Consider the following 20,091-nt stretch of genomic DNA (forward strand, 5'->3'; position numbering starts at 1 on the left):
TACTTGCAATGCCCTGGATGTTTGGTGCTAGATCCATTTCTAGGATGTCCTTTCTGGAACTAATGTTTACTGTTTGTTTTTCACTAGTTCATAGCTACTTTCACATGCTTATCTATGTACCATCATATTGCGTGAAGGATCTGCAGGGTTATGGCGTGCAGGGTTATGGCGGGAAACGGCTGTATGTGATTGTGGGTGGGAAGGGATACGTTTATTTCACCGCGTCACAATGGCAGAAATACGGTTGATGTCTTGGAATGTCAGGGGCCTTGGGAGTGTTAGGAAGCGTACTATGGTGTTTTCAGCGATTGGGAGGTTTAATCCCCATATTTTGTGCTTACAAGAGACCCATCTACTCCATGATAAGACTAGGAGATTGTGTAGGCCATGGGTTCAATGGTCTAGTCATTCATGCTACTCCAACTTAGCTAGAGGAGTGTCTCTCGTGGTTCATAAATCTCTAAGGTGGGAGGTGGAGAGATTACAGGTAGACAGCGCGGGAAGGTTCATTTTTGTAGCAGCATATATTAATTGCGTGTTATATGTCATATTGGGAATTTATGTTCCTCCCCCTCCTCACTCCAAGTGATACATCAAGCGATATGTTTTGCTGCCACATTTCCCACAGCGAGGGTGATCTGTATGGGGGACCTCAACATGACCCTGCACTCCCAGTTGGATAGATTTCAAGGGGTAGGATTATCACAGGACACGTCTCAGACGGAGTCACCCTTGTCCAGACTGATAGCGGAAGTGGGGTGGGAGGACTTGTGGCGCCTTAAATACAGAGATGTTAGGGCCTACTCGTGCCAGTCAACAAGTCATCATTCCTTGTCTCGCATCGACTAAGTTTTTGGTAGCTCCACTGTGGGTTCACTCTCCTATCAGGTGGAGTATGGTGCTAGAGGGGTATCAGACCATAGCCCTATCCTGTTGTCCATACTAATGTCCGCTAGGGGTGTGGGCCGTTCCATTGGGGGGTCCACCCCTTCTGGCTTACACTGTTTCCACCCTCAGATCGTATCCCGGACCAATTATCTATGTTTTTGTCTGACCATGCCGCTTATACAGATAAGTCAGTAGTATGGGAGACGTTGAAGGCCTATCTGAGGGGGTGTCTGAGATCGTCTATCTCGTTTATTAAACGGAATTCTGCCAAACAAGAAAGAGACTTGGCTGAGGTTTGCGCTGAGAAGGAGAGGCTGTATGTTGCGGACCCAACGTCTCAGAATAGGGAGGAGTGGCTACAAGTTGGGAGGCGTTACCTTACGCTGTTACAGGAAAAGGCTCAGCGCAAAATGTTTTTCACTAAACAATCTTTTTTTGAATTGTCAATCAGTCTAGCAAGTTGCTGGCACATATTGTTCACCAGAACCAAGCGTCTCCTGCTATCCTGCGTATTAGAGATGGGGAGGGCACTGTTATTGTGGAGCCAGAGGCTATTGCTCAGCGCTTCAGGGAATTCTATCAAGATCTGTATGAGGCCCGTGCTGATTATACTACAGAATCGGTTAATACTTACCTGCAGGAGTTAGATTTTCCCAAGCTTTCACAAGAGTTAGCTCATTCTTTGGAAGGTCCAATATCGGAACAAAAGATAGTGGATGCCATCAAATCCTTAGCGAGAGGGAAATCCCCTGGCCCAGATGGGCTGCCATTAGAAATTTACTCTAGATATGCTGATCAGTTAGCGAGGCCCTTATTGCAGATGTACCATGACTCTTTCTCAAAAGGTCTCCTACCGCCTTTATTGTATGAGGCTACTGTTGTGATACTGCTTAAACCAGGCAAGGATCCGAGTGTGGATCATATAGACCCATATCACTATTGAATTTAGACTACAAGATCTTGGCTAAGATTCTGGCGCAGAGGCTGAATGGGGTTATAAGGAATCTTATTCATCCGGATCAGCCTGGTTTCTTGCCTGGTAGATCTATGACAGATAATATTCACAGGGTATAGGTTGTCACACATTGGCCTTCAATGGAAAAAGCATTGGGCCCTGTGATGTAAATCTGATACGAATGTGTGTATGACTGGAGGGCTATAGGAAAAGGGCCCCCCATAGTTATATAAAGGATAGGTAGACAGGAATTCCTTTTACATCTTAGGTAATGCTGATCGTCTCATAAGAAACCATTCTACAAGAATATTAGGTTACTGCAGTTCATAAAGACATGTTGTGGGAACTGTAATCATCTACTGATAACGAAAAATAGCTCATACCAGCAATCATACAATTGGTTCATAGGGACACCGCCCGTTGAAAACAGAGTACTGAGCATGCGTAGAACGTGATACTCTTATATAATAGTATGTTGCAATGCGCGTAATAGTAAGCGCGCACAAACAGTACTTAACTATAACTAGTGCTGTTCATGAGGAAATGGCTACAAGCCATCCAATCATAATGAAGCTCATGACTGAGCATCCCCAGGATGCAACAAGATGATGGGTGGAGTTATGGGCATATAGGCAGAGGATCTTTCCCATTTGGTTGGGACTGTTCCACTGCTGACGAGCCGTGTGATGTGTATGCGCTGCCTCCTGATGAATCGCTGGTCCCCCGATATGGAGTGATGATGCAATATCCGGTAATGTATTGATTCTTACTCTATGATTGATTTATCCACGATTTCACTGTATACTCTAGAAAACTGTATAGTGACCTAAGTATTCATATAATAAATCATTAATAACAGAGAGAAGTTGTATGCTGTGTGTTTCCTAGTTGGGAAGCTAGTGAGAGGAAAGGTGAGGCCTTAGCATCGCCAAAAACATGGCAATACATTAATTGGCGACGAGGATGGGATTTGACCTTTTATAACATATTGTTTGGGGCAGGGGAATCCAGGGGAGTAATTTGTAGAAATTTGGCATGTTGCCAGAAGTAAGGGGCAATTGATACATAAGCTCGTAAAATTGCCCCTGAAGGATATTTTGACTTGAAACTTGGTATCTGAACAAATCATCCGGTAATGCACCGATTAGATTAAGACAGGAGTAGGAAGCTCCTCCTTTCCAGTTTCAAAGCAAAATATCTTGGAAACTAAAAACAATTTATCTGTCGGAGGTTGTCTTAAAACGTTCCAAGTAACAAGGGACACCTCTGAGCACAGCCCCACCCATTTTGGCAAAAAGCCAAAAATATAACAGTATGTTTAAGAAAAAGGCCAAATCCCAGAAAGAACCCGTGGAGATCCCCGGCTGGACCGAGGCTCCCTATAATATAATAGCAACAGAATTAGCTGGTCACGGGTTAGCGGAATCATGGGATAAACAGTTAAAAGAATCAAATCCGGTGGATGTAGTTCAAGTACTTGAGAAACTCCCAGCGAAAGCTGGTGATGCAGTTACCCTGGCTCGAAGGAGCTGGGTGTTGGCATCTGCATATCGTGGAGTGCACAGCGATTGCAGAAGGCAATTCAAGATCAGAGGCGCGCGGAACAGGCTCCGTTGGAAGCCGAGGGGCGTGCTCTGATGTTGGAATGTAGTGGAAAACTGTTGAAAGACAAGTTGACCCACTATCAGACTATAGCAGAGAACTCTGCTGTATACATAGCGGCGAATAAATATAAGAAAAGAAGGGGTAGGATTAACAAGAATAAAGTTTATAAACATATAGCTGCCGCTAGTGTGGATCGGGACCCTAGTAGATGGGATGGGGATATCTGGGATTCAGACTCGGATGATTGGGATGATTGTCCCGATGGTCCTGATTGTCCTGATCCAGTGATGGATCCCCCATCTGCTAAGGCATTTCCGGTGCTACGTAGGAAGGAAAAAACTACCTTAGGACCGGAAATAAGGGAAAAAAATAGGGTAAGAGTGTGGCATACAACCCTCGGTTGTCTGCTACACTCACAGCAGAAGGGGATGGCATGAGTAGTCAATATGCGGAACTCATGGCTGTTTTCCTTGCCCTGAAAAAAGAACAGGGAGATCAATGTCATATTTTCACAGACTCATGGTCGGTAGCTAATGGCTTGGCTACTTGGTTAATGGGCTGGAAAAAACATGATTGGGTTATACATGGAAAGGAAATCTGGGGAAAACAAATTTGGCAGGAAATAGAGGAGATAGAACTAACACTACTGTTTTCCATGTTGATGCTCATATGCCGATAGACTCTCTTAAACGTTTGTTTAATTCCCAAGCAGATGCGGCAACGGCCATATCCACTATATCCAAGTCAGAGGATAGAGAGACTGAGTCATGGCTGGAAGGTACAGCCGTTTGGGCTCACCAAAAAAGTAGACATCTTGGAGAAAAGGCCACTTACAGGTGGGCGCAGGAGAGAGGCATTCCACTAACAGGAGACATGATCAAGCAGGTCATACAAACAGATAATGGGTCTCATTTTACAGGGAAGGAAATAAAACAGTTTGCTTTAGAAAACAACATTGAATGGGTATATCACATGCCCTATTACCCACAGGCTGCTGGTCTCATTGAGCGAATGAATGGGTTGCTCAAAGGAGCATTGAAAAAAAATGACCTCAGATGGTAAATACGGGCAATGGAGAGATAATCTTTCCTCGGCCCCTCAGTCGCTCAATAATAGACCACTAACAGAATCCACTACCCCTTTAATGAGAATGTTGACGCCAAGTCTTACTATAGGTAAATTAACTATAGAATTTATTGAATATTGGACAATTAATGAAGAAGCTCAGGTCCCTTTTAGGGGAACATCAAAATCTGCAGGGTTGGACCTGCACTCACTGGAGGTGACGGTAGTAAATCCAGGAGTCACTAAGATAATTCCTACTGGAATCGGGGTAAAAATTCCCTCAGGACATTATGGACAGTTGGCCACTAGATCCAGTTATGCTCTAAAAAGTTTAATAGTGGTTGGAGGGGTAATTGATGAAGACTACCAAGGAGAAGTCAAAGTTGTACTCATAAATCTGGGTAAAATGGATGCTATAATATCAAAAAGAGATAGGGTGGCACAATTGCTATTAATCCCAATATATATAGCACAGATAAAAGAAACAACAGCCCCCAAGGAACTAACTATGAGGGGACAGAAAGGATTTGGATCCACTAATGAAATTAGTGTAGGTGCTAAAATTTGGATTCAAGATGTAAACGGACCTCCGTCACCTGCTGAAGTAATAGCGGTTGGCAAGGACCGTGCTCTACTCGTGATGAGGCCTGGAGTAGAGAAGTGGGAATATATCCCACAGGAAAAATGCTACTTAAGGGAATAATGCTGTATTCTTGACTTACAGAATCCACTAAGACATTGTGGCATCGCCCTTGGTCTCCTTGGTATCGTGTGGTTGGCATCCTACGCAGACGGTAATACACCCGGACACAAGCTGAGCCTGGCTGAATCCAGAAATTGGACGTGGGGATGGAGAAACTATTCTAAAACCAGGAAATAGGACAGTGTTACATGTGAAGCCAATTGACTCTGCATTTGTTCTTTGCAAACCCTACAGCAGCAACAACAGAAAGGGTTGTTCCAAACCATGTTGTTGACGGGGAATGAGGAAGTTTGGAGGACCGTGTTTAACTCTTTTGTAAGGGAAAAACACTGGCTGGACACCAAAGCGCCTAAAATAAGGTGTAATGATACGTCCTGCACCGGTAAATTGGTCTACTACAATGTGACTAAAAGTAATATAATGTGTAAGTTTGTAGTATTACCAATGTTAATGGGCCCAGAAGGTAATCAACATTTTTGGGTACCTACATTTTATGGACAAGTAATTGATAGCAATAATAGCACACATGATTTAACTTTCTGTGATGACACTCTTGAAGGTAAAATCTGTAAGTTACAGTCTGCTGTATATGAGCCTTGCTTGTTACAGAACACTGTAAATAAATGCGAGTGGACCATAATGCCTACGTCATACCGATGGATGGTTGAAGTAGCACCCCAGGTGATATGCGTAGTGACAGATCGTCAGGTGGTCCCTAAAATGAGGGTGCCTTTTGCAGGATACATACACAACATCACGGTTATTCAATGGGAAAATGAAACTTTTATGTTAAATCCAGATAATGAGCTAAGCACCAAGGTGTTATGGCAAGACACGGCTTTAGAAGTCCCTAATTGGGATCTAAATTTGACTAGACTGAAAGCAATTACAAATTTGAACAGGAGTATCACGGGACACAAGCTCTTTACTATGGTAGTGTCTGATAAAATAGTAAAAGTAGGATCCGCCATAGCGGACGCTACATCCCATCATTGGTGGGACATATTCATGGGGTATTCCCCATCAGCCAGGACTACCATGGATTGGGTGGTTCACCCCTTGTTGGTAGTCATGATAGTAGTAATTGTACTATCTATTTGGAATTGTTATGTAGCCTACGGTATATGTTGTAAAAAACGAAAAATGATAATGGTTTCCTATACCAACGGTCAGCATTAAGGACCGAATGTGATGTAAATCTGATACGAATGTGTGTATGACTGGAGGGCTATAGGAAAAGGGCCCCCCATAGTTATATAAAGGATAGGTAGACAGGAATTCCTTTTACATCTTAGGTAATGCTGATCGTCTCATAAGAAACCATTCTACAAGAATATTAGGTTACTGCAGTTCATAAAGACATGTTGTGGGAACTGTAATCATCTACTGATAACGAAAAATAGCTCATACCAGCAATCATACAATTGGTTCATAGGGACACCGCCCGTTGAAAACAGAGTACTGAGCATGCGTAGAACGTGATACTCTTATATAATAGTATGTTGCAATGCGCGTAATAGTAAGCGCGCACAAACAGTACTTAACTATAACTAGTGCTGTTCATGAGGAAATGGCTACAAGCCATCCAATCATAATGAAGCTCATGACTGAGCATCCCCAGGATGCAACAAGATGATGGGTGGAGTTATGGGCATATAGGCAGAGGATCTTTCCCATTTGGTTGGGACTGTTCCACTGCTGACGAGCCGTGTGATGTGTATGCGCTGCCTCCTGATGAATCGCTGGTCCCCCGATATGGAGTGATGATGCAATATCCGGTAATGTATTGATTCTTACTCTATGATTGATTTATCCACGATTTCACTGTATACTCTAGAAAACTGTATAGTGACCTAAGTATTCATATAATAAATCATTAATAACAGAGAGAAGTTGTATGCTGTGTGTTTCCTAGTTGGGAAGCTAGTGAGAGGAAAGGTGAGGCCTTAGCATCGCCAAAAACATGGCAATACAGGCCCTTGCTTCTTTAGACACAGCTAAGGCCTTCGATTCAGTAGAATGGCCCTACTTATTGGCAACTCTGGAATGTTTTGGGATAGGCCCCGCATTTATTAAGTGGATTTCAGTACAGTATAAACACCCCTCGGCTGGTATTCTGGTGAACGGTATCTGCTCCGCGAACTTTGAGTCGTGGGACCAGACAGGGATGTCCGTTGTCGCCATTATTATTTGCTCTAGCGATCGAGCCTTTGACTATTCGAATCAGATCTGATAAGCTATACTGGGGAATATATATAGGGGATCAAGAGGACAGAGTGGGACTATACGCGGACGACATGATATTGTTCATGTCAGAGGTGGAAAATACACTACCTCTAGCTACTCACCTCATTGAAGCATTTAGTCGGTTTTCTGGTCTCAAGATTAACTGGACTAAATCTGTTCTATTTCCGCTGTACTCCTTACCCTCATCCTCTCTGGACACGGAATTACCTATAGTGTCTGAGTTCAAGTATCTGGGAATTCACATTACCAAAGACGCAGCATCTTTCCACTCCCTCAACATACAGCCTCTCTTGAATTATAGTGCAGACAAATTCAGGGTTTGGAGTGGGCTTCCCCTGTCAGTCCCGGGGCGAATTAATTTGATTAAACTGATTATTTTGCCTAAGTGGTTATATGTTTTAGAGCATGCTCCCTTCCTAGTGCCTAAAAAAATATTTCAACGTTTTAGATCTCTTCTTTCTCCATTAATATGGGGCAATAACAGACGTAAATTGTCCATTGACGTGCTGTGCAGACCTAGGGATGAAGTTGGTATGTCCCTGCCTGATCTCTATCTGTATTATCTGTCGGGGCAGTTGAGGCAGTTAAAGTCATGGATCTCCTCGGACGGTACTCTAGCTAGGGCGGAAAAGCAGTTAGCGGTGTTCTTAGATATCCCATCATTGTGGCCGGTGCTGGAACAACCAAAACTGTTTGGCCGACTGCTTCTACCTGTACACAAGCTAGCTGTCCAAGTTTGGGAGGATGGCAAGAAACTGCATTTTCACATAGGGCTGACAACTGAGGTGCCTTTGTGGGATAATCCTATGTTTCCTTCTCTTCGCACAGGGATAGATGGGCGGTTCTGGGAGAATCATGGGATTGGTGTTCTGGGAGACTTATATTCCAGCAATGTATTTAACTCCTTTGAGCAATTGAAAGAACGTCATGATCTCCCTAGAACATCCTTTTTCAAATATCTCCAGGTACGACATGCAATGAGCACCCACTTTGGAAACACTGTAGTATCTATCTCTGACTATCCACTGATAGGCGTCATACGCTCCCAAGGCCCCAAGGGATTTATCTCAGCTCTCTATACCCACCTGTTGAATACTAAAATGCATGGTGCTCCCCTCTTGGTTTTATCTAAATGGGAAACGCTGATGCCAGGTATTATTAATGAGGATATTAATGATATATTGGAATCCCCTGTATTGGTTTCCCCATCTATCAATAATAGATTTATTCAGCTATGTATTGTGCACCAAAGTTATCTATCACCCATGCGGCTACATAGGATAGGCAAGTTGACACATTCTAAGTGTCATAGATGTAACGCAGAAGGGGCAAATTTTTGGCACCTTATATGGGAATGCCCATACATACAAACCTTCTGGTCTGGAATTGTAAGTTTCATTAATACACTCACGCAACCTTCGGTGGCATTGACCCGACAGGTATGCCTATTTGGTATATTGGATGAGGAAGTATACCCTCATCATTGCAGAATTTTCCTGAGAGAAACACTACAGGGAGTGCAGAATTATTAGGCAAGTTGTATTTTTGAGGATTAATTTTATTATTGAACAACAACCATGTTCTCAATGAACCCAAAAAACTCATTAATATCAAAGCTGAATATTTTTGGAAGTAGTTTTTAGTTTGTTTTTAGTTTTAGCTATTTTAGGGGGATATCTGTGTGTGCAGGTGACTATTACTGTGCATAATTATTAGGCAACTTAACAAAAAACAAATATATACCCATTTCAATTATTTATTTTTACCAGTGAAACCAACATTTCTGACATTCCAAAACAAAACAAAAACAAATCAGTGACCAATATAGCCACCTTTCTTTGCAAGGACACTCAAAAGCCTGCCATCCATGGATTCTGTCAGTGTTTTGATCTGTTCACCATCAACATTGCGTGCAGCAGCAACCACAGCCTCCCAGACACTGTTCAGAGAGGTGTACTGTTTTCCCTCCTTGTAAATCTCACATTTGATGATGGACCACAGGTTCTCAATGGGGTTCAGATCAGGTGAACAAGGAGGCCATGTCATTAGATTTTCTTCTTTTATACCCTTTCTTGCCAGCCACGCTGTGGAGTACTTGGACGCGTGTGATGGAGCATTGTCCTGCATGAAAATCATGTTTTTCTTGAAGGATGCAGACTTCTTCCTGTACCACTGCTTGAAGAAGGTGTCTTCCAGAAACTGGCAGTAGGACTGGGAGTTGAGCTTGACTCCATCCTCAACCCGAAAAGGCCCCACAGGCTCATCTTTGATGATACCAGCCCAAACCAGTACTCCACCTCCACCTTGCTGGCGTCTGAGTCGGACTGGAGCTCTCTGCCCTTTACCAATCCAGCCACGGGCCCATCCATCTGGCCCATCAAGACTCACTCTCATTTCATCAGTCCATAAAACCTTAGGAAAATCAGTCTTGAGATATTTCTTGGCCCAGTCTTGACGTTTCAGCTTGTGTGTCTTGTTCAGTGGTTGTTGTCTTTCAGCCTTTCTTACCTTGGCCATGTCTCTGAGTATTGCACACCTTGTGCTTTTGGGCACTCCAGTGATGTTGCAGCTCTGAAATATGGCCAAACTGGTGGCAAGTGGCATCTTGGCAGCTGCACGCTTGACTTTTCTCCGTTCATGGGCAGTTATTTTGCGCCTTGGTTTTTCCACACGCTTCTTGCGACCCTGTTGACTATTTTGAATGAAACGCTTGATTGTTCGATGATCACGCTTCAGAAGCTTTGCAATTTTAAGAGTGCTGCATCCCTCTGCAAGATATCGCACTATTTTTGACTTTTCTGAGCCTGTCAAGTCCTTCTTTTGACCCATTTTGCCAAAGGAAAGTAAGTTGCCTAATAATTATGCACACCTGATATAGGGTGTTGATGTCATTAGACCACACCCCTTCTCATTACAGAGATGCACATCACCTAATATGCTTAATTGGTAGTAGGCTTTCGAGCCTATACAGCTTGGAGTAAGACAACATGCATAAAGAGGATGATGTGGTCAAAATACTCATTTGCCTAATAATTCTGCACTCCCTGTATTCCTTGCACGAAAGGCTATTGCGATCCGCTGGATGGGTGATAGACGACCTTCTATTAATCAATGGAAAGTGCTTGTGAACAATGTGGTGTCCTATGAGAATATTGTATTCAAGAACCGGGGTTGCCCCCAGAAGTTCAATAAGGTGTGGGGGTCTTGGTGTTCATTCATGCATACGATGTATTCAGCTCCTAGATTTTCAGACAACCTTAATGCAGTGTTAGGGTAATATGTTTATGTTCATGTCACAATCACATGTCCTGCCCGTCATGATTGTTCTGTACATGCCTTACAACTGTGAAATGTAGCTTTGTTACAATTGTTGCTAGTATGTATATGGTGATGTTCTTGCTTTACTTTACATTGTGTCTCATTGACTTTCATGTACTCCAATGTCACCTGTACTTTTCTAATAATTCGTTCAATAAAACGAGTTTAAAAAAAAATTGGCAAATCGCCAGGACCGGATGGCATACACCCCTGTATCCTAAGAGAATTAAGTAATGTCATAGCCAGACCCTTATTTCTGATATTTAAGGACGCTACTGACAGGGAGTGTTCCACAGGATTGGCGTATAGCAAATGTGCCAATATTCAAAAAGAAACTAGGCCTGCACGATTAATCGAAGTTATAATCGAATCGCGATTTTTGTGTTTTGCGATATGGCGATTTAAAAGTCATAAAAATGCTGCGATTATATTACTTACAAGTAATAGCCAGGTGACACTGACAGGGCTTCTGTAGTGGCGTCAGCGGCACCTACGGTGGCGGCATGAATGCCTGTGATGTCGCCTTGGGCTCCGGCGGCGCCAACGAGCGTTTCTGTGGCGGCGGATGATGATTGGAGCAGCAGTCCACCTGACTGCGCTCCTCCAACGTGATTGGCGGCGGCAGCTTACGTATGCTCGCGCGCACCTAGTCCTGGGAGGAAAGCCCCACCCATCCTGCTGAACGGAGCCCCGAGGAAGAAGGACAGGGCGAAGCGACTGAGGAGAAGCCCGGCCATTACAATTGGATGCGCAGCGCACGAAGCAGCAGCAGCAGGTCCCCCACGGTACAACATGGAATGAGGAAGTGATTTAGTCTCTCATTTCATATCCAGTCCCCTTCATTTGATGTTTAGTCAATGAACATGAAGGGGAATGGGAATCATTGGACATTAAATGAGGGGACCCGGCTGGCAAGGGGGAAGGTTGGCCTACCTGGTGGCTGGCATATGAGAGGGGGAAGGGAACCTACCTGGCTCTGGCTGGCATATGAGGGGGGGTGGTTAACCTACTGCCTGCTGGCATATGAGAGGGGGAAGAGAACCTACCTGGCTCTGGCTGGCATATGAGGGGGGAGGGGTGGTTAACCTACCTGGCTCTGGCTGGCATATGAGGGGGGATTAACCTACCTGGCTGCTGGCATATAAGGGGGGATTAACCTACCTGGCTGCTGGCATATGAGGGGGGGACCTACCTGGCTCTGGTTGGCATATGAGGGGGGGTTAACCTAATACCTGGCTGTTGGGTTTACCTACCTGGCTGCTGGCATATGAGGGGGGTTAACCTACCTGGCTCTGGCTGGCATATGAGGGGGGATTAACCTACCTGTCTCTGGCTGGCATATGAGGGGGGATTAACCTACCTGGCTGCTGGCATATGAGGGGGGGGGACCTACCTGCCTCTGGTTGGCGTATGAGGGGGGTTAACCTAGTACCTGGCTGCTGGCATATGAGGGGGGGACATAACTGGCTCTGGTTGGCATATGAGGGGGGGGTTAACCTAGTACCTGGCTGCTGGCATATGAGGGGGGGTTTACCTACCTGGCTGCTGGCATATGAGGGGGGGTGGGAAACCTACCTGGCTCTGACTGGCGGCATATGAGGGGGACATTGCTGGCATATGAGGAGTGGACCTTGCTGGAATATGAGGGTGGGGGAACTGGCATGGCATTATGAAGGGGGTGGGAATCTCAGGCTAGGGAGGGGGGGGGGGGGTGAGACTGCTAGATTCTTCTCATCCTGTTACCTGGCTGGCGCTGCCTCAAATAGGTAACAACTTGACAGTTTTTCCTTTTCTCAGTGGCACACCGGAAGAGCCAAGCGACGCTCCAACCTCAGATTTGTCAAAGAAAAAGGTACTGGTTCCAAATGACCAATTAAGGGCTAGGTTCTTCTTACCCCTATGTTGCTTAGCTCTCAACATTTTTTTACTGTCTCTCTTGTCTGTCTACTAGGTGTCACTGGCAAAACAAGAGTAAAAAAAAAAAAAAAAAAGCTAAGCGACGCTCCAACCTCAGATTTGTCAACGACACGTGGTTCCCTTCCTTAGATATGTCAAAGAAAAAGGTACTGGTTCCAAATGACCAATTAAGGGCTATGTTCTTCTTACCCCTGTGTTGCTTAGCTCTCAACATTTTTTTTACTGTCTTGTCTGTCTGCTAGGTGTCACTGGCAAAACAAGAGTAAAAAATAAAAGGAAGAGCTAAGCGACGCTCCAACCTCAGATTTGTCAACGACATGTGGTTCCCTTCCTTAGATTTGTCAAAGAAAAAGGTACTGGTTCCAAATGACCAATTAAGGGCTAGGTTCTTCTTACCCCTGTGTTGCTTAGCTCTCAACATTTTTTTACTGTCTTCTTGTCTGTCTACTAGGTGTCACTGGCAAAACAAGAGTAAAAAAAGAGGTAAGCGACGCTCCAACCTCAGGTTTGTCAACGACACGTGGTTCCCTTCCTTAGATATGTCAAAGAAAAAGGTACTGGTTCCAAATGACCAATTAAGGGCTAGGTTCTTCTTACCCCTGTGTTGCTTAGCTCTCAACATTTTTTTACTGTCTTGTCTGTCTACTAGGTGTCACTGGCAAAACAAGAGTAAAAAATAAAAGGAAGAGCTAAGCGACGCTCCAACCTCAGATTTTTCAACGACACGTGGTTCCCTTCCTTACATTGGGCATTTGGACAACATTGTTTACTCTTTCCAGGTGACAAAACAAGTTATCAAACTGGACAAGTCAAAAGACTCAAGCAGTACAATGGCAGACTTATCATTGTGGTTCCCCTATATTTGGAAAACAAAAAGGTACCAATGCCATAATTATTGAGTAATGTTCTTAACACAATTGCTTGGCTTAGAATCAGATTTTGACAGTTTAATTTTTTTTATAGGTGGCGAAAAAAGAGGAAGAGAACCGTAGAAGACGTGCAAACCAGATTTATTCACCTACATTTGGCAAGGATTAGGAAACAGGTATTTGTGGTTTGTGCCAATTCAGAATTTCTTATATTCTGTTAGTTAGAATTAGGAATAGTTAATAATCATCATGTTTAACTTTCCTTTCAGTCCACTTGTTCTGCAAAGTGAAGACCAGGCACTGATGATGGATGCAGTTGCCAGCGAGACAGACACTGAATTTTTTAATTTTGTCCCCCAAAAAAATGCTACCTCTGTTATATGGTGCTATTTTGGCTTTACGAGAACCTATACTGAGCAAAAAGAGGTACACTGCTACGTCACATGGCAACACAACAAATTTATACCAGCACCTAAAACAGCATGGAGAAAATTATAAAGAATGCATGACACTGAAAGGCCAGAGTAAAGACACAGCGGCTGCCGCTCTACAAAACAAAGAACAAGCAAGCCGAACAAGCCAGAGCATAATTACAGATGTATTTGCGAGTATCACGCCATATGCCAAGTCTTCACAGCGAAATAAAGAAATCACTGACGCCATAACCCAATGCTTGTCAAGAGACGAGACATGATGCCATTATACACAGTTAGCAAAGTGGGATTTCAGAAACTGATCCACACTCTGGACAAGAGGTATCAGCTGCCCTCACGAAACTACTTCTCTCAAACAGCTATCCCCGAGCTTTACAGCAAATGCCGTGATGCAGTTCAACAGGAAATGGCTGGGGTGAAATTATTTTCCACCACTACGGACTTGTGGTCAAGCAGAACAACTGAACCATATATTAGTCTAACTGTGCACTTTGTCAATGAGGAGTTTCAACTGAAAAGCCGTTGCCTGCAAACATCCCATTTTCCTGATGACCACACAGGAGAGAACATAGCCTTGGGCTTGAAGGAGGCATTGGCTGCATGGAACCTCTGTGAAGATCATCAGGTCGCTATCACAACAGACAATGGAACGAATATAGCAAAAGCTGTGGAGCTTAATCAGTGGACAATATTTCAGTGCTTTGGGCATAGACTTCATCTGGCCATTGGTAAGTACATTTTTTGTCTTGTTTGTGTTTTCTACTGTTACTGTAACTATTACTGTACTGCCCTGTTTGGAGGACTCTGAGCAGCAATTTATTCATTGGGTTTGGGGTAGCTGTACCATCTATTTAACATTCTTAAATAATATCGTACAAGTTCAACTACACCCAAAGTCCCAAACTCTATGGTTAACTACTGCTGTCATTTCCTTCTAACTAAAATTGGTAATTTGGGATTACTTGTTTTAATATATTATTGTGATCTTATCATTCACAGGAAATGCCATGAAGAATAGTGTGCATGCACAATGTATCAGCAGGGCTCTTGGGATATGCAGGAAGTTGGTGGGCCACTTCTCCTATAGCTGGAAGAAGAGGGTGGCCTTGAGGGAGGCACAAAGAGAACTCGACCTTCCAGAACATGCTATGGTGACCGACTGCTCAACAAGATGGGGTTCCACTCAGAAAATGATAGCACGAGTCATAGAGCAGCAAAATGCTCTGTCCAAGATTCTCTCCACAGACCGTAAAGTGAGACACCTTCTGCCCTCATGGCAGGACCTGGAGGTTTTGGAATCTGTTAACAAGGCCCTCAGTCCAAAACAAGATTTCACAGATGCCCTATCAGGTGAAAGTTATGTAAGCATTTCCTGTGTCAAGCCTGCTCTCAATCTCCTGAACACTTCTGTGTTGGCTGAAGAAGAAGAGGACACTGACCTAACCAAGTCACTAAAATCAAGAATTCTACAGTACCTTAATGAGAAATATGAAGTCACCCAAGACCTGTTAAACATGGCATCTTTTATGGACCCAGAACACAGTACCTGTCAGCCGATGAGACCCAGAGCATCAAAGATCGAGTCATCGCTGAGTTGCAGGTGAGTGAAACCGGTCTGCTCAACTGGTTAGAATTTCATGTAACATATTTCTAAAACATGCATTTTTATGTAATTTATTTCAGGAACTTCAGCAGCATCAGCCTGAACCCCGAAGCACTGCAGCAATGGAGGGGGATAGTCATGTGGAAAACCCACCTGCTGCGAAAACCAAGAAGAAAAGTCTTGCAAGTTTTTTCAAGGAATCTACACGTGCAGCAGCAGCACCACTGTCAGGCAACACTGCATTTGATCCCATAGAACAGTTTAGAGAAGCAGTGGCTGCAGAACTCAATATTTACATTTATATGCCACTTATAGATCATGGAGAAGATCCTTTGAAATGGTGGAAGTTTCACAAGATCAACTTCCCTAGGCTATGCAAATTAGCACAAAAATATCTGTGTATCCAAGCAACAAGCTCTGTGTCAGAGAGGGCTTTTAGCAGCAGTATCTAACCATCGGTCCTGTCTGAAACCAGACAAGGTGGATATGCTGGTGTTTTTGTCAAAGAACCTCTCAGCAAGTGTTTCAAAATAGGATTTAGGAAGTACTTATAAAAAAAGCTTGTGGATTTAGAAATTCTGCAGGCCCAGAGTACAATTATTTCAGGGTGCAGGACGGTCCAGGACCAAAAACTGCTTCATTAAAGGGTTTCACTTTATGTCCCCACTCCCCAGGAAGGGATAGTTCTCTTATCTTTGTTTGTTAGGATGCTAGACAGATGTCCCGCAGGGTGTGCGCTGTCTGCGGGGGAATAGTCTTGTCACATGTCCCCCTCTCGGGGGCGTGTGGCCTTTGTGATCTCCCCGCACCCACCGCACACCTATGCGATTGCATAATGTATGGGCACTTCTTGTTATGATTAGTTTTCTTTTTATGGCACTTTTATGTTTTTGTAACACTCTTACCGTCTTTTGGTTGTTGGCCTACTGGCCATTTATTTGCTTTAGACGTGCACTGCGTGGGACGTCGCTGGTACTCCCGCCGGCGTCGCTCGTCTCGCCCATCTGGATATTATATACATTTTTTATTTTATTTTTATTTTTCACATTTTAAAAAAATAGGAAGAAACTAAGTTGCATCAAGTAGAGTATTACACAAGCATTGAAGAGGAGGACCTTTCATTACCGTAAAAAATCTAAAATATACAGACATGGAGAGCGGTGCCCAGGGATCTCCCTGAACTTACTATTATCTCTGGGCAGTGGGCACCGCTCCGTTCTCCCGGTATAGGCTCCGGTATCTTCAGATTTTAGGCTTAACTGGGAGGAGTCTGCCCTTGTTCTCCCGGGTGTCTCCTTCTCCCACTCTGCCCGGGAGAACAAGGGCAGACTCCTCCCAGTTGAGCCTAAAATCTGAAGAGAATGGAGTCTATACCGGGAGAACGGAGCGGCACGCCCAGGGATAATAGTAACTAGATCCCTGGGCGCTGCTCTACATGTTGACATACTTAGTTCAGATTTTTTATGGTAGTGAAAGCAAGGTCATCTTTAATGATTGATGGTTCTCATCAAATTCTCTGATATAACTGTCCCACAAAAAAGCATATATTACAGAATACAACATATGCTTTTTGGTGTGACACTAATATCAGAGAATTTGAAAAACAATCAATCATTAATGCTTTTGTAATCCACTATTTGATGCAAGTTTCTAGTTTTAAAATGTGAAAAATAAAAGAGATTTAAAAAAATAAATTATGTCCCTGACTTTCCGGGGCTTGTGCCTTGTACTAAAACAAAGCTTATGCATACCTCCCTCCCTCGGGCTCTGATATTAGGGTGTCCCATCTGTTGCCAGTCCACTTACTTGGCTTCTCTGGGTTGCAGATTGTAGCAGCTACAGCTGACCTAGCTCACAATGCCACTCTGCCAACCACTGACTGTGGTCGTATGTGACACCGCTGTGGCCAGAGATTGGCAGACTGGCAATGTGACCTGTGTCAGCTGCTGATGCTACGATCTGACTGCAATCAAGAGAAGCCAAAGTGCTTGCAGACTCTGACAGGATTCCCTAATATCAAGGCCCAGCAGGGAGTGAAGGAGGTGCATATTACATAGGCTTATATTACTAGCCTGGGCAGTGGGCACTGGGCACATAACTTTTAGAAAACCATTTTAAGATAATCTTGTATTGCTGCTGCTGAGCTGACTTTGGTGTTCTTTAAAAAGTTCCTGTTTGGTCAGTGTTTGGAAAATCTTGAACACATGTTCCTATCTATTTTATTTATGTCAGTGCTATTAAGAAAATGGCAAGTTTTGTACTTTTGCACTTGCAGTAATGCAAATATGTTATTTAATTTAGTAAAAGATGTTTTATTTTGAAAAAAAAACACTGCATTTCAGTTCTTGAGTTAAAAATAAGTTCATTTCAGCATTATCAGTAATTTGTGTGCACTTTTGCCTTGATAATCCAAGCAAATAGACCTCTAGCACAATTCCCTTTAAATATCGCATCGCATATCGTTATCGCAATTTTTAGGGCCCTAAACGCAATCGCACAAAATTCCAATATCGTGAAGCCCTACTAGAAACTATAGGCCATGGGTAAACTGTTTGAAGGTTTTCCAAGAGATGCTATCTTGGAGTACTTCAATAAAAATAAGCAAATAACGCCATATCAGCATGGCTTCATGAGGGATCGGTCATGTCAAACTAATTTAATCAGTTTCTATGAGGAAGTTCTAGACTTGACAGCGGCAAAACAATGGATGCCATATAGCTGGACTTCTCCAAAGCATTTGACACTGTACCACATAAAAGGTTAGTATATAAAATGAGAATGCTCGGACTGGGGGAAAATGTCTGTATGTGGGTAAGTATTTGGCTCAGTGATAGAAAACAGAGGGTGGTTATTAACGGTACATACTCAGATTGGGTCACTGTCACTAGTGGAGTACCTCAGGGGTCAGTATTGGGCCCTATTCTCTTCAATATATTTATTAATTATCTTGTAGAAGGCTTGCACAGTAAAATATAAATTTTTGCAGATGACACTAAACTGTGTAAAGTAATTAACACTGAAGACGACAGTATACTACCACAGAGGGATCTGGATAGATTGGAGGCTTGGGCAGATATGTGGCAGATGAGGTTTAACACTGACAAATGTAAGGGTATGCACATGGGAAGGAATAATGCAAGTCACCCGTACATACCAAATGGTAAAACACTCGGTAACACTGACATGGAAAAGGACCTAGGAATTTTAGTGAACAGCAAACTAAGCAGTAAAAACCAGTGTCAGGCAGCTGCTGCCAAAGCCAATAAGATAAAGGGTTGCATCAAAAGGGGCATAGATGCCCGTGATGAGAACATAGTCCTACCACTTTACAAATCACTAGGCAGACCACACATGGAGTACTGTGTACAGTTCTAGACTCCTGGGAACAAGGCAGACATAGCAGAGCTGGAGAGGGTTCAGAGAAGGGCAACTAAAGTAATAACTGGAATGGGGCAACTACAGTACCCTGAAAGATTATCAAAATTAGGTTTATTCACTTTAGAAAAAAAGACAACTGAGGGGAGATCTAATAACTATGTATAAATATATCAGTGGTCAGTACAGAGATGTCTCCCATCATCTATTTATCCCCAGGACTGTGACGAGGGGACATCCTCTGCAGTTAGAGGAAAGAAGGTTTGTACACAAAGGATTCTTTACGGTAAGAGCAGTGAGACTATGGAACTCTCTGCCTGAGGAGGTGATGATGGTGAGTTCACTAAAAGAGTTCAAGAGGGGTCTCTATGTATTTCTGGAGCGTAATAATATTACAGGCTATAGCTACTAGAGAGGGGTCTTTGATCCAGGGAGTTATTCTGATTGCCTGATTGGAGTTGGGAAGGAATTTTTTCCCCTTAAGTGGGGAAAATTGGCTTCTACCTCTGTCACGGCTGGAAATGGGGGAAACCCCCAGCCGTGCGGTACCCGAAGATGTTTGGTCGCTGCAAGGCCAGGACCACAGCATTAGGGAGCAGGTCACCTCCTATTGCGTCCCTAACGCTGACCCTGTCTCCTGTCAGTATGAGCCGACCTTGATGGTAGGAGGGCTCATACGCCGGAACCTAAAGTCCCTACAAGCCCTCAAGTCGGCCCTGACCTAGGTGACAGAGTAGGACAACCCACTCCTCCAAGACAGGGAGGAGCAGGAGTCCCAGAATGGCCAAGCTGTAATTAAGGGGAATCCAATACAACTTATGGCAGTGGCAGGTACGTGGAAACTACAACCTCACCTACCTGTCACAGACACACAGCCTGGAACCCATGCAAAAGTGCTGTTTGTCCACAACAACAGAAATGACAACAGCACACACCATACATCACACGGGAAACCAGGAAATCATAGGGTGCAACAAACCAGCAACCACATACACATAAAACATAACATCAGACAAGGTAACAAAGTTTTATGACCAGAAGGGAGGCCCCCACTGGTAGATGGTAATGTACAGGAGGTTGCTCCAGCTATGCCTGGCTGAGAGCAACCTACT

At 43.8% G+C, this 20,091-nt stretch overlaps 3 protein-coding genes across 7 annotated transcripts; all 3 read left to right on the forward strand.

Annotated features, from left to right (window-relative positions):
- Nucleotides 1-2,009: 2,009 nt before the first annotated feature.
- On the forward strand, nt 2,010-9,090 carry LOC122946001. 3 transcript variants are annotated; one of them, XM_044305265.1, is made up of 3 exons: nt 2,010-2,594; nt 4,161-4,284; nt 5,238-9,090. In XM_044305265.1, the coding sequence occupies exon 3, from the start codon at nt 7,514-7,516 to the stop codon at nt 8,993-8,995; it is 1,482 nt and encodes a 493-aa protein (XP_044161200.1). In that variant the 5' UTR covers nt 2,010-2,594; nt 4,161-4,284; nt 5,238-7,513; the 3' UTR covers nt 8,996-9,090. The 3 variants fall into 3 exon arrangements, with proteins under 3 accessions (XP_044161200.1, XP_044161202.1, XP_044161201.1); XM_044305267.1 differs by having other exon boundaries at nt 5,238-7,105; XM_044305266.1 differs by lacking the exon at nt 4,161-4,284.
- LOC122919805 (deoxyuridine 5'-triphosphate nucleotidohydrolase-like) lies at nt 4,599-5,216 on the forward strand. Its single transcript, XM_044268994.1, has one exon. It carries the CDS (start codon nt 4,599-4,601, stop codon nt 5,214-5,216), a length of 618 nt encoding a protein of 205 aa, XP_044124929.1.
- A 3,530-nt stretch (nt 9,091-12,620) lies between the features above and the next one.
- LOC122919458 (E3 SUMO-protein ligase ZBED1-like) lies at nt 12,621-16,798 on the forward strand. 3 transcript variants are annotated; one of them, XM_044268503.1, is made up of 7 exons: nt 12,621-12,633; nt 12,941-13,051; nt 13,150-13,575; nt 13,662-13,743; nt 13,837-14,729; nt 15,001-15,601; nt 15,685-16,798. In XM_044268503.1, the coding sequence occupies exons 5-7, from the start codon at nt 14,237-14,239 to the stop codon at nt 15,857-15,859; spliced, it is 1,269 nt and encodes a 422-aa protein (XP_044124438.1). In that variant the 5' UTR covers nt 12,621-12,633; nt 12,941-13,051; nt 13,150-13,575; nt 13,662-13,743; nt 13,837-14,236; the 3' UTR covers nt 15,860-16,798. The 3 variants fall into 3 exon arrangements, with proteins under 3 accessions (XP_044124438.1, XP_044124437.1, XP_044124440.1); XM_044268502.1 differs by lacking the exon at nt 12,621-12,633 and adding an exon at nt 12,732-12,844; XM_044268505.1 differs by lacking the exon at nt 12,621-12,633 and adding an exon at nt 12,732-12,844 and having other exon boundaries at nt 13,662-14,729.
- Nucleotides 16,799-20,091: the final 3,293 nt, after the last annotated feature.

The sequence above is a fragment of the Bufo gargarizans genome, chromosome 9, assembly GCF_014858855.1.
Source record: "Bufo gargarizans isolate SCDJY-AF-19 chromosome 9, ASM1485885v1, whole genome shotgun sequence".
NCBI lineage: Eukaryota > Metazoa > Chordata > Amphibia > Anura > Bufonidae > Bufo > Bufo gargarizans.